At 37.2% G+C, this 14313-nt stretch overlaps 3 protein-coding genes across 3 annotated transcripts in view; all 3 read right to left on the bottom strand.

Annotated features, from left to right (window-relative positions):
* Window positions 1-1047: 1047 nt before the first annotated feature.
* On the bottom strand, window positions 1048-2903 carry LOC111342854 (uncharacterized). The gene has a single exon (XM_022949979.2). The coding sequence runs from the start codon at window positions 2052-2054 to the stop codon at window positions 1380-1382; it is 675 nt and encodes a 224-aa protein (XP_022805714.2). The 5' UTR covers window positions 2055-2903; the 3' UTR covers window positions 1048-1379.
* Window positions 2904-3190: 287 nt separating this feature from the next.
* On the bottom strand, window positions 3191-4520 carry LOC111342841 (adenosine receptor A3-like). Its single transcript, XM_022949960.2, has one exon. It carries the CDS (start codon window positions 4367-4369, stop codon window positions 3329-3331), a length of 1041 nt encoding a protein of 346 aa, XP_022805695.2. The 5' UTR covers window positions 4370-4520; the 3' UTR covers window positions 3191-3328.
* A 1434-nt stretch (window positions 4521-5954) lies between these two features.
* LOC111342851 (twist-related protein) overlaps window positions 5955-14313 on the bottom strand; it is a 13177-nt gene continuing 4818 nt past the window's right edge. Inside the window, exons 3-4 of the mRNA XM_022949975.2 lie at window positions 10324-10856; window positions 5955-9047 (exon numbers count right to left, since the gene is read on the bottom strand). Of these exons, the coding sequence (XP_022805710.1) occupies window positions 9012-9047; window positions 10324-10854 (567 nt within the window). The 5' untranslated portion in view covers window positions 10855-10856 and the 3' untranslated portion in view covers window positions 5955-9011. The remainder of the gene's footprint in view (window positions 9048-10323; window positions 10857-14313) is intronic.

The following is a 14313-nucleotide window of genomic DNA, read 5'->3' on the forward strand; positions in this document are numbered from 1 at the left end:
TAGGGGGCTTTGATTGTTGACTTATTTTGATGAGTTAAGTATCTGTTTGATCGTTTCTTTGGTAAAAAATTTTCCGTGTTTTGCATATTTCTCTTTGAGTAAGCTGCAAACAATTTATAAGGGATGTATTTTGAGGAATAATACCTCAGCAAGGAAACAGGAACAAAAAGTGACAGCGAAGACTTGTAATTTGGGAGCAAAGAAAATCCTCAAACTGAATAGTTTCAGAAACCTTGTATTATTATTATTATCATTATTATTATTATTATTGTTATTATTATTCACCTTTCTCTTTTCTGTATAGTTTTAGATATGCTTTTACTTCTCAGATTATTAGACTTTGAATCTGTCCAGATTTGACTCCGTTGTTTATAGTTTTCCAGACGCTTTGACAAAAAAAAAAAAAAGGGAGTAGATGTGAGCCGAAAGTGAGTTATTTTTGGATCGTTTTTACGCTGTTAATGTTTTGTATTGTAGAGCATTTATGAAAATTATTGCCTATTAAATTTTTTAACCTAATTTTAAAAATTATTATATTCTTTATTTAACGAAGGTGACGTAATTAACTTTGAAATACCAGGATCTACCAGCATTGATGTAATTAAACCAATAAGTTATCTATAAATTGTTATTATTATTATTATTATTATTATTATTATTATTATTATTATCATTATTATAAGTGAAGAGAAAAACATTTGAAACATTCGATACAGATTTTTAGTTGACAATGCTATGGCAAATATAGACTAGACATTTTTAAAATTTGTTATTATAGCCTTTTAGAGTAAGAGTGTCATTTCCCTTCTTATATATTTTCTTGATGTAATTTACTTTTATAAGGATAATTTCGATGCACGTTTTCTGAAATTCTTTCAATACGAACTAGTAGTTGCTTTCGCGATTTTTATATGTAGGTCGTTTTTGTTATCAAAGTTAGTTTGGGTCTGATACGAGTCTGATCCTAGAGAACCGAACTATTATAATTATTATTGGTGTTGTCATTATCGTTACTAACCGAGGCGTGTATCCAATAGCCTTTCTTAGATTTTTATTATTATTATTATTATTATTATGCAGCAGTTTAAACTTTTGTATGCTATATACAATAAGAATAGTATGACGGGGCGCATGAGCGTAGCCCGTTAACTACAGTGAAATCAAAATCTATATACTGAACGAAAAAAAAAAAACCCTCGAGAAATAAAAAAGATAAGCTATTCGGGTATCCAAATCTGAAATAGTCATTATAAATTCTTTAAAAACCTATTACTTATTTCGGCTATGAAAGAGTTAATCAGTGACGATCACTTCTTAAGTTTCTAATAATCCACAGAATTTTTGATGGTGAAGAGTTTATAGTACGCGATGTTCATTGTTCATGTTACAACTTTAAATGTCCGAGAGATATCTAGTGTTCCCGAGATCACAGCCTTCTGCCTATTTTGAAGAACTCCATTACTCTTGTTTCCGACCAACTCCTTCATTTCGGCTTCTAAGTCACGACACCATCCCCCTAATGCGTCCATTATGATGATATATTGTTTCACGTCATATCCTTGGTACTTCCGCTTTAATTCCCGACGAAACGGTCCGTATTTCGAGGTTTTTTCCTCATTCTTTTTCCCCCAATTTGTAATCCATGGGCAGCTCATCTCCAGCGTGATGACTCGTCTTGATTCATGGTCGATAATACGTGCATCTATTTTGTTGGCTCTAACTTCTTGGTGCTCCACAAATAACGGAACGTCCCAGAATGCTTGCGCATTGTTCGCCTCGTACACTGGCTTCGGTTTCAATGGTGAGTACCAAGGGGGGACTGTGTCTACAAGGCCTAGGTCGTGCAGAATTTCAAAGAAAAGTATTTTCAAGGCTGCGTTATGTCGGGTAAGATACTTATTCTGTGCGAGGGTGGTAAAACCAGCCAAGACATGGGCGACACTTTCAGGGGTCTTACCACATAGCCTGCACTTCACCTCACCCGTAGGGTCTGTGTGCGTTTTCTGGCAGGCATACAACTTCGTTGGTAATAATTTCTCGTAGAGTTCAAACATCCCCGCCACTGTATGTGTTGGAAACTGTTTCCAACTGCTTAGCCACCAATAACATCCGTTGAAGTTAAGACTCTCGTCTTCTGTTCTCGCAGAGAGTAATTTCCCCTGCCAATTCTGCTCATGCACCGCTTCCCATGTCTTCTCTTCCAAAACCCTTCTCAGCTCTACCTTCAAATTCTCTGCTGTTATCACCTCTCTACTATCACGTCAAGTTTGTGCAAGCTGGACTTGGGTATTCCAGCTGCAACTGAAGACCCATCTCATCTGCATACCTTGTTGCCTCTTTAAAGTGCACCTTAACCCAAAAATTTTTTCGCTTAACGAAATAAGCGTATTTTTTGGAGTTTTTCTGTGCAAACATTTTTCTATTTGCTCAAATCTTCAACTTTCTGTGCCCAGTCAAAATACGGAAAATCGGCCGCCATCTTGCCCCACGACCGAGTTTAAAGAGGAATGGCTCTAGCGGGTAATGTGACGTCAAATCGAGAACACGAAAGTCTGCATTTCACACATTGTCACTTGTTTGGGAAGGTTGTAGTCGATATTGTCCAAAAATAGGCCGACTAAGTGTGTTGTAGAAGGATGTAGCAACGTGCGAAATTTGCAAGAGGGTATCGCGCTTCATACATTCCTCATACAACACACCTAGTCGGCATATTTCGGACAATATCGACGACAACCTTCCCAAACAAGCGAAAATGTGTGAAATGCAGACTTTCGTGTTCTCGATTTGACGTCACATTACCCGCTAGAGCCATTCCTCTTTAAACTCGGTCGTGGGGCAAGATGGCGGCCGATTTTCCGTATTTTGACTGGGCACAGAAAATTAAAAATTTGAGCAGATTAATAATTTTTTGCAGAGAAATACTCCAAAAAATAAGCTCATTTCGTTAAGAGAAAAAAAATTTGGGGTGTAGGTGCACTTTAACTAACGAACTGTGTCCTAACTCTTCCGCTCTCTCTTCAAACTCACGAACCATCGCCATGGCTGGGTCGCTATTGCTATATAACTTCACTGCCGCCTTTATATTCGTTACTTTGTACTCTTCCTCGATCGAACGCAGGCCTCTCCCTCCCTTCTCTTTTGGCAGGTATAAAATGGCAGTTGACCCGCTGTGATGTTTTCCACCATTCTCAACAATTATCTTGCGAGCTTCTCTATCCAACTTTTTAAGCTCTGTCACCAGCCATTGTTGCGTCCACATCAGGTAGCCCAACGCTGGTAATGGTTATTATTATTATTATTACTATTATTATCTGGTTCAAGTGTAATTCTACAGATAAGTGTCTTGAACCGACAGTTCTTCATCATTTCTCGTCACTACAACGTCATTCCCCTTAGAAATCTTTTCGGTTTTTTTTCGATGCCTCACAAAAGACACAATCTTCGTAAAACCTTCGCGATACTTAGGGATTCTCCATGCGTAAACAAATGGGTCGATTGCAGAGTTCAAAAACAAGAACCTGGTGGCTATAAAATCGACTTGGCGAAATATTGATCTTAGTTCAAAATTAGAGCCACGGTACAAATGCACGACATGCAATGTGATGTACGACGGAAGCAAAGTTAGATAAAATAGCACTAAAATTATGAAAACTGTTTTAGCCATTTTTCGCTCTCGTTCCATTTCCTGCCTTTTTAGAAATGAAAAATTTCTCAGAGTTTGCATCTCCTGTCGATGACTCTTAAGGGCTTGGAACATTTTAATGCAGACCGCTGTCAGAACAAATATGGGAATTGTAGCATGGGTGTGCAGATAAATAGTGACGTAAACTTTCTTGTCAATACCCGTCAATTGTAAACAACACAATAAAGCTGAAGAAATCCACAACAGAGTGAAAAATATCTTGATTCGTTTCCTTGTCACTCTCAATCGGTATCGCATCGGGTCTGACACGGCAATGTATCGATCCACCGACAATGCGATGATAGAGAAACCATTCACAAACATCGTCAGCCCCCCACAAACTTGTATGATTTCCGTGATTCCTTCGAGACTAGCACCATGATAACGGTATACATCTCTCACAGCGACGGGGAAACCAACCAGCAAGCCGACAAGCAAATCTGAAAAGCCAAGGTTTGCGATTAAAAATGTAGAAGGAGTGCGAAAAAGACGTCGATAGTTGAGGTAAATAGTCAATAGCAGCAGAAAGTTGCCTACAACAGTCGCGGAAGCAACTATTGACATTACCGCGGTTGAACTGAGGCAAACTTCTGTTCTGAAAGTAAAGTTCGAGCCACAAATTGGCTCTCCCAAGAATGATGACATCATTTCTGCCAGCCTTCTTTCTGTAGCATTTGTGGAGTTCATCGCTAATTTAGTACTATCAGATTTTTGTCTTTGATAAGTTAGCGTTACAAATAGTCTAACATATGATTGAAGCAACCTTTGTCTTCTGTAGACGGTTTTTCTATCGAAAAAAAAAAGGCGAACAAAAGGAGACTTTGATTGGCTGCTTAATCAAGCTAACATCTGGGAAGGTGGTCTCGTCATTTTTGAAGACGTGACCCATCCCATTTTCCTCAGGTCAGATAACAATTGTCAAACGTGCTTAAAATGCTAAATATAACCGTAAGAAACCTGACTTGTGGCACTTCTTGACAGAAGGAAATTAAAAGCTCTCTTCCTTCTCAGTCTAGTTGTCAAAAACTTGAGAAGTCTGTGTGTCTTTGAATTTCGTGTCAGCTCGCTGTAAATATAATCAAATTTCGGACGCTTACGTAAATTTTCATCAAAGTCTGCTTTTTAGTTGCCTGAAATAAAAATGGCTTCTTTCCCTTGCGACGAAAAAAATTTTAAACTCTTGTTCAAAAGCTGCTGCCTAGGTAACAGGAAGGTAGGTGACTTATTTTCTCTTTTTAATAAGTCAGCTTAAAGCCATCATTTTTTGACAATACCTCTGTAGTAACGAGCCGTGAACAAACGAACGGTCAGTTTGTTTAATTCTTTCCCTTCATGATCAAATATGTCCAATTCAATCTAAAAAACAAAGCATTTTCCCTCTGAACAAATAAGGATGTTTCGTCGTTTCAAGGTAAAAAGGTTTAGATCGTTTACTATTCGAATAACTTTGGAAGGTGATAATGCCAAGGATAACACTTTTATCTTTTACTGCAACGTCACGGTATTTCCTGAGAGAATAAAATTGCCAATGACTATTGTACCGAGTCAAACTCTTAATGAACTTCAGCTACCATACGTGATCATAATCTATCGATAATTTTCTATTCCACCGTTTTTTATCATTGAATCAAGATGATTTTTTTTTTCCTGAAAAGCAGTACACAGGTGTTTTTTAATATATCCAAGGAAATTTTTCCTCAGGCTTTCGGAAAATGGTACTCTTGCCCCTTTTTTTTCTATTTACTTTGCTAGAAATTAACTGACAATGAAAATTCATTTCCTCCGACTCAGTAGTTACCTTCAATTCCCCAGCATTTCTTCGTTACCTTAGCAGAATTAATCCAAATTAATTATAACGGCATCTTTTTTAATATTGCAAAACGTTATGAACGATTCAGACAAGTAACATGACATCTTAACTTTTCCCTCGAGTGCTAAAGTGACTGAAAAACAAAGCATGAAATACCCTGTTCTTTACAAATGGAAATATCCCTAATATTGACGGCGAAAGTTCAATTTTTTCCTTGATGTTTTCCAATCTCAAAAGCACATTCTGTTCTGAACCGTCATAGCTGATTTACACGGTTCGACTTTGCCGTCGCGTTGGGCAACCACCAATTGCGACAGGCTAGGCTTACGACACGACTTAAGGATACTTACAAGACACAGAAACAATAATAGAAAACCCGCTGTCATGAAAAAGTAAGCTTCGTTGCGCTCTACTCACGCATTTTACGTGACTTCTAATTTAAAACGACGGTGAACAACAAGCTTTACAAGTTGTAAATCTTTTATTGCCTAATTGCATTCAAACATGAAAAAAAAGTTGTTGTGAAAAGTGCATTGAATAGAACTACCATTCACTTTCATTATCACTGAATATTCGCTTCATCAAAGCTAGTTTTAAAGCCTTTATCATACTCTCAAAGTCAGTGTCAATGTAGTCCACCTGATGTAACTAGAATCAATATCAAACTGAATTTGAGGGTTATTATTACAAACAATATTTCGCTATCTTATATGTAAAAACCGACAAACCAACAGACCTATGAGAAATGTTTTTGCCATCTTGTTAGTTTGGTTACGCGATAAAGAACTCTTTACAATCACTCTGATAAAATAAGAAACGAAAGTCTTTTTTTAATTGTACATTACAAATGACGCCTAAGTTTTAAGATACGCATTTATTAAAACTATTTCTAATATGGTTTTGAGCGATGTTTATTCAGACATGGCAGATTTTTCATCAAATTGCGTCACCAGCGCACGTACCAGTATGCTCTGACGATATTTTTGGTAATGACCCTTTTACGTCTATTTATCTTATTTCACCAATTAGCATTTGTTGTCGCGTTATACATATTTTGTTTGAAATTCGTTGTGTCCAGTGTAGGGGTTTTTGTGATCATTATGACACTCGCGTCAGCTGTGTTAGCATGAAACATGGGAGCCACCATAGCTATCATATCTATCGATTTATTAAAAAACATCGAAGACGTCTTTTAAAAGACATCTTAATTGAAAATTGTTCCATCGAGGTCACAGATCACCTTAGTCACTTCCCTATCTAGCATAAGAGGTTGTTTTCACGCATACTTATTCTTGCACTCACGTTCAGTGCAGATCAAATCGTTTAAGAGGAAAGACGTTTCAGAGCTGGATACCAGTCTACCGTCCTTACGTTTGATGTCGCTGATATAATTCAATTTATGACAGACAAAAGTTCAAATTTATTTTTAAGTTAGAAATAACCAAACAAGTCATAATTTGACTATCCTTGCTGCTTTTTAAAGGAGAGAAGACTCCAGCAAGTTGTCATGTTTTCTCAAAAAAATAAAGCAAATAAAGAGAGAGAGAGATCACCAACAAATGAAGAGCTCCCGCAAGATTTCAAATCTTTTGCCGTTTTGCCCTTCATTTAAGGTGTCTCCAACAACAAAAAGGAGTGCGCACCGTCTTTAAATCTGACAAGAAGCTCCGGTTACACTTGGTGCAACTTACATCCCATTAAGTTAGTGATACGGGACGACGTTCTTTACAAAATCTGTGCAAATTTTGGCGATAAAAAAGAGAATTAAAGAGCATCAAAGAGACATACAGCATGCTCGCATTCAGAATTCGGCGATTTTAGAATACGCCGATGAAACAGGACACGTTCGCATATGAGAAAAATCTAAATTCATTGATCATGACTCTAACTGGTTCAGCCGTGAGGTTAAAGAAGCCATCCACATAAGACTTTATTCTAATGACATCAATAGAGATAACAGAATCGAAATTCCTAGAGCATGTATGCCTACTATCGAAAAACATAAAAGCCGATCAGGAACAAAGCGCACCAATGAGGGAATAACATACGCAAGTCGAAGGTCAAGTGACGATAAAATGATGAGACCGGCGTTTTTTTTTCTACATGTCATAAAAATAAAACAGTTTAATCACAATAGCGTTAACCAATAAGAGCAAAGGTCAACATCTGTAGGAAGCGACCTTATTTAGCGAGTGACCAAATCATATTGTATTTATTTGGTTGAGAGGACAGACACATTTTCACTTGAGTGTCGAAAGTAATCCGGTGTTTCTTTGGTTTTTCTCTTTGATTCGTCCAGAAAAATCGCGCCACTGTCTCAGCCAATCAGATGTTAGACTAAAACCAATCATGTCAACTTGGTCACTCGCGTTTTCCTGCACTTCAAACAAGTTGCCTCTTTTTACCTCCGAGTTCTCGTTGGTCTATAGCCCATTTCCGAATTACCCTTGCCTCATTTTTAAAACGAGTCCTGGTGCTCATCCTTTCATATGATTATAAGTTTTCATTTACATGCAAATTAAACTCATTTTCACCAGAATGGTTGAGCACCAGGCCTCGTTTTGAAAAAGAGGCCAAGAATAATTCGGAAATGGGCTATTAGGATGTTAACTTGTGTTGTGATTGGTTGTTGCAATAACATTGGTTTGGTACTATTGACATTCAGTGATGAGCTGCCCTTCTACGCGTGTTTTTCAAACCGATCATACAACGAAAAAGTAATTCTTTTGGCACGTGATTGATATTGCTCTAAATTCATGCTACAGTAACTAGTAAGAGTAAAAACCCGCGTGTAAGAACCTAGTTTTTTTCATGCCTGGCAAAATAGATTCTTATGTTTTGGGGTACTTACTGACAACTTAGGCAAAACAGGTTCTTAATAGGTTCTTTGCCTCAATATTTCAGACGTGAGGACATGCCAGACTTAATTTTCTATACTATACTGTACAATACACTGTGTACTGAACAACGTACTTAATTATACAGTTTAGAAGTTTATGCCCAGTAGTACATCTTTTTGAACTTGCTTTAATACATAACTGGGAGCCATAAATACAGTGGGGAAACTGTATTGTGACATGTTTTATGGAAGTATATCAAATGTATAGAAAACATTTATTTTATAGTTACAGACATATTTTGCTACAACATTGTTTCGTTATCCAGAATGACTGTTCATATAAGAACCATGCAGCCTTTGCTGGGTAAACAGGTTCTTATATTTTTGGGTATTAAAATCCAAAAATTTCTGCCAAAAAGGTTCTTAATTACTAGGTTCTTACACACGGGTTTTGACTATAATACAACACAGTTTATACCAAGAGAACGACACATGAGATATTAATGCAAATGACTGTGAAATAAGATCTTGCTAAGTTTCAAAATAAAATCAATACGATGATGATAACTTGCTATTTAAACTCTTTCTATTATCAGACGATCTTGACAGCGGTAACAGCAGGTTGAAATTATAATCTCTCTAGTAACGGATTTACTAGAGTGTCCGCTTCTTGTACATCTTCAATGGCCTTCGCCACATAAAGTAGAGGCTGCATTCTAAGAAATTGAAAGGAAGTATCTTTAGCCACATAAGCGTCAACTTAACGAGTCCGGATAGTGGTTTGCGTGGTCTGAACTGTTATCCTCGGACAACAATATTCGTCATCACAGTGGTCAAAATGTTGTGGACCCACGATGCACAGCCGAGTGGGTCCACAACAAATCTGCTTGAAAAACTAATCAACATCTTTCTTTTTGTTGAACAGATAGAAAACTTACAGTTGAATTCCGAAGTCGTTGCGAAAATTAATCGATGCAATGCGCAAATATAGTGTTTGAAAAAGTCATATTCCAAATTTATACTTTTCTTAGCATTGTTTTATCAAAATAACCTGATGTTTTCTACAATACACCTAATGAAAAAATCACTTCCCAAAACAATTGTCTTTATTATGAAAATATAATTTTGACCTCTACTCTGGCCGAACAAAACAAACTATGGATTAAGCCGCCATGAAAGAACGCAAGCATTAGATTGGTAATTCCTGTTGCGGAGATTAGGGAGAGAGGGGAAAACTCGATCCGAATTTAAAGTAACGGGGAGATACAGATGAAAGGCAAAATCGAACTTGTTCCCATTCCCCATCCAACGAAATCCAAATTGCGTTACCTTCTTTATAATTCTCCATTCAAGTTTATTCCTTCAATTGGTCTGTTTGTCGTTTGTTATTATTTTTTTTTTTCGCTTTTATTTTTCTCAAGTACTACTCCGGCTCAGGCACGCAAGAAAAACATTTTGTCTTTCAAAATCCATACATATCGGAGCTTAAACCCAAAAACATATTTTAACAAGGTTCCCCGTCAATTTTGTTTTGTTTTGTTTTTTTGTTGTTGTTATCCCAACCCCTCCCCTAGATAGTGGCGGTATATGGCATGCTGGTAAAAGATGTTAGAAAAGGCTCAACAGGAAAGAAGAAAATAACGTATTAGGGACCAGTCATTATTTATCAGCAAAGGGGTGAGGAGGGGGGGGGGGAGGAGAGTGGTTGAGGATATTCGGGATTACACGGTTTTCAGGAGAAACGGAGGAAGAATCAGCCGTCGCCAACAAAGCATTTTAAAGGGGGATTTAGAACATTGACCGGTAATTAACTGCCAATGAGAGGTATCTAAGGAATATCAAAGAGCCCTATGGGGAAATCAGGTAGGTGAATTTCATGATGACATGACATAAATCCTCCGATCCCATCCCCCACCCCTCCCCCCCTCGGCGATAAATAGTCAGACCGGTCTGGATAACCAAACCGGTTCCTTGGTTTTCCTTCTTTTTTACCTGCAGATTGAACAGCAAATTTTCCCCTGAATGAGAATCAGCAAGGCTCGTCGCCAAAAGGTTGCAAAATTCCTGGTGAGAGCTTTCAGAGATGCTAACGTTTGACACTGATGAGGGAAACTGGCCCACATGCTGTTGTGGGAACTGGAACTGATTTGGTAACTCGGTGTAAGCTGGTGGCAACGCAGCTGGGAACGGAGGTGGAAATGACTTAGCTGTACTGCTCTCCATTTCAAAATCTGGCTGGAACATGTGGGAGTTTACCGCAATGTTATAGCCTTCCTGCCCGTGAACAGAATTCTGGATGTAATCTTTCAAGCTTCGGATGTAGTTTGTGGCAATCCGTAGCAATTCTAGCTTAGTTTTCACCCTGGTATCCTCATAATTTGGAATGGCGCTTCGAAGTTCTTCAAAGGCGTCATTCATTTTTCGCACACGTTCTCTTTCACGCCGGTTTGCTAGGACTCTTTTAGCTTTTGACATTTGTCTTTTTCGGGTTTTCTTTGTTCGGTCGTCTACGATACCTTCCATGACTAGAATTAAAAAAAAAAAAAATGAAAGAAAGAAAGGAAAAAGAGGAAATACAAGTTAACCCTCTCACTCCCACGATCTCATAAGTAATTGTATTTATTGTCTCCCATAAAATTATTGTGATGTTACTTTGGAGGATGTTAAGATGGATCATCTAAAAATACCCTAATTGATATTTCCTTAATTCTCATCACCTAGTTTTCACCCTGTTCGCACTTTTCCACGAGCTTCGCTCTCGGAAAACTGTTTGCATCCTGGGACAGATAATGTCCACCGACAAACATCCGTGCATATTTTCGCGCCAAATAGAGATTATTGTATGTCTACCGCACGGGTATATGGTACTTTTCGCGCGCGTTGATTGGCTAGTTTGGAAGTGAATAATGAGTACTTTTCACCTTCGAACAAAATCGCGCGTGGAGAGTTTATTTTTGACCATTTTTCGCTATATTGAAAGAAATAAAGTTGTTGGTATCTGTGTGATGTATGCTAAAATAATTATTCACATTGGTGACGGAACTCGGAACTCGGAACTCCCTACCCAAAGTTCAAACAGTCAAAGAGCGTAACGCGGAATCAACATTACGCACTCCACTAAGCAGTAATCCTTTTATCACTCGTAAATGGCGCCATCCTACGCTATACAACTGAATGTTTCATTGCAAAGGTGTGCCAGATATTTCATTAAAAGTCTGGATTCAGACAGATTCAGATTTTGCACTAGTTACATAAAAAAAGTGGTAAGGCGCAATAACATTAAGTATAGAATATAAATCAAATATAAGGTAAGAAGTATCTCAATTCATACCAATTTATTTTTTCTCAGACGATTCTCAAACTTTGATTTTTGTTCATTCGTCAATATCACATGCTTTGGAAAACATTTTTTAATCGGGTGTAAATATCATTTTTCTGATAAAAAAAAAAACAGTAATTTAATATGCTCTCGTTTTTATTGGAGATGTTTGTAGATGTTCTAAGTAATTCTTCGTGATGCAATAAAAAGAGAGTACATCCAAATTTTACATAAACCGATCAACAACTTCCGTATAAAGCTCTTGAGTTTCAATTCGTGACATTTAAGGAAGATGTGGTGTATATAGTGTGGTTCTTTGCAATTTAAACACTTGTTTTTATCGCTTAACCGTGCGTGCATAATTGTTTCTTGGTGACAGTAAATCCTCTGTGAAGGTTGAAGCAGGCGAAACTACTTTTCTAAAAAGAAATTTGTCCCTCTAGTTCATGATAATCAGCAGAAGAAGCATTTGCCATGGACCGGTTTGGTGTTAGGGGCATTCTAGGACAGTTGTTTCTACGATATTCGTCAGTATAGTTTTTCTAAGAATTATTGATGCATATTCACAGTGAGTTCGAGGCAAGCGCGCTATTTTAGACCCAGCCTATCACAGCAGCCTTTTCCAAACTCAAAGTTTGACTTTTAATAGTTTTGCGACCGAAAGTGAATCATCAGAATAACTTGGTATTAGAAACCGTAATGGTGTTGCAATAGAATATTATTCCTAAGATTTTTATACGAATAGAGATTCCAAAAGCCAATGAAGAGATTCTTATTGATATGAAACGTTATGCACGGTATTGTATCTGTATTTCTGCAATCTATCATGATTGCACAACAAACAAAATTTCACAATATATAGCTCCTTTTTTTAATGCTGTTGATCTTGACTACTCATTTTGACAGTCAGATTAGCAATGGCCGGGAAAATTGCGCAATTCAAATGAGGTGAATACACTTTGAAAGGTTACCTGTTTTTAAAGCTTTGGGAGAGTCCATCACTCCCACGTCTGTTTTGAATGTTTACTGGTTTCTTCTAAAACTGAAAATCTATTTACCAGTTCCTCTTCCTTATCTTGTTTGAGATGAAATCTGATAACAAATTTGTATTGATTATAACTTCAAGTGTTCCTCCCCAGATGCGAAACTTCGTTTTATTTTTGCAGTCGTCTCAAGTGAATTTTACTACTTTTTTACAAGCACGAGATTAATTTGATTAAAATTTTTCGCATGTCGATAAAAAATTGTCTCAAGATTTGAACATACTAAGTAGTTTACTCTTGAAAAGTAAGCAAACACAAAATAAAAACGGGCTACAAATATGAATTCTCAACTGTTTTGTCAAAGCAAATTAAGTAACATGATCCAAAAAAAAATATCAGTTATCAAGAAATCTTAACTCTTCACCACCGCATTTTTATACAAAGTTCGCGTTGGGAGAATTTCTTCAGTTTTTTTTCTTGAACATTCCTCTCGGAAACTTTGTAAAAGCATGCTTGAAAGTCTTATCCCACTTTAAGGAACTGTGATAGTTTTTGTTTCTGGCTTTCAAGGGAATAAAGGTTTTTTTCATATTGTTGACATTAAAATACTATTTTGGTGACCTCGTGATGTGTTTAGACGAACCATAAAAATTCCGTCATCGTATTTTTTACAATTATTTATGCTTTTCCTTTATGAATCATACTCAATTGCCCTTCCTAAAATACATAAAGTTACTCAATTAAAACATTGGTTCCGTGCGGGAAACAGGCATGGTTAATCATAACTATATGGTGGTACTGTATTTTTTTTTTTGCAAATTCTTCATCAGACCTCAACATATCGTCAAATGTAAGTTTGAAGGGACCGAAAATCGTAGCACGACTGGATGTCGAACGCAAAAAGAATTTCGAGAAACAAAAAGGTTTAATGAGGGGTAAAATAGTTCTGCACGTCTGTTTACAAACTTTGTTTATTTCTCAATCGTTCTTCAAAACAGCAACGCAACGTAAACTCACCACATTGCTCATTGTACGTATAGGAACATGCACTAAAACAGCAAATTAATCGCGTTGGAACACAATGCTGCCTTCACATGCTGCACTCAAAAAAAAAAAAAAAACACTTTCATTAAAGAGGGATCACGTATGGAGCCCGACGCGAATTTTGTAAGAAAAAAATAAGTTCATTTGTGGTCGACGGTTTCTTTGGAGACGACATCGTGAATGCTAAATTTGAAGTCTTTATGAGGTGTCACGACAGTGACGTCTTCGAAAACGGCGATTAAAAAAAATCAATTTCATTTCTTCTCAGAACTGTGCTAGTAGTTCGATGTGATTCTCTTCCTGGGCCAAATCTTGCCTTCAGTAAATAAATATGAATGCAGGGCCGAGTGCGAACAAGAAATGTGACTTGTTCGCCGTACGTACGTCGAGGTTTCTCTTTTCGCAAAATTTGGTGATTTCATGTTCTTCTTCTGCTTTGTAATTAATGCACAAAGTTTTCAAACGTTCGAGCTGCGCTATTTTTCTCCTCATCAAGTCTTTTGTTTCGCAACACTCTCGTTGCCTTAATTTGTTACCTTTATTTCCTGATTCCCTCTTATGTGCCTCATTTTTCGTGTAGTTCTCATTTCTATCTCGGCAAAGCTAGAAAAGTTTGTACACCCATTTAGATAGTAA

Source organism: Stylophora pistillata, chromosome 1 (genome assembly GCF_964205215.1).
Source record: "Stylophora pistillata chromosome 1, jaStyPist1.2, whole genome shotgun sequence".
NCBI lineage: Eukaryota > Metazoa > Cnidaria > Anthozoa > Scleractinia > Pocilloporidae > Stylophora > Stylophora pistillata.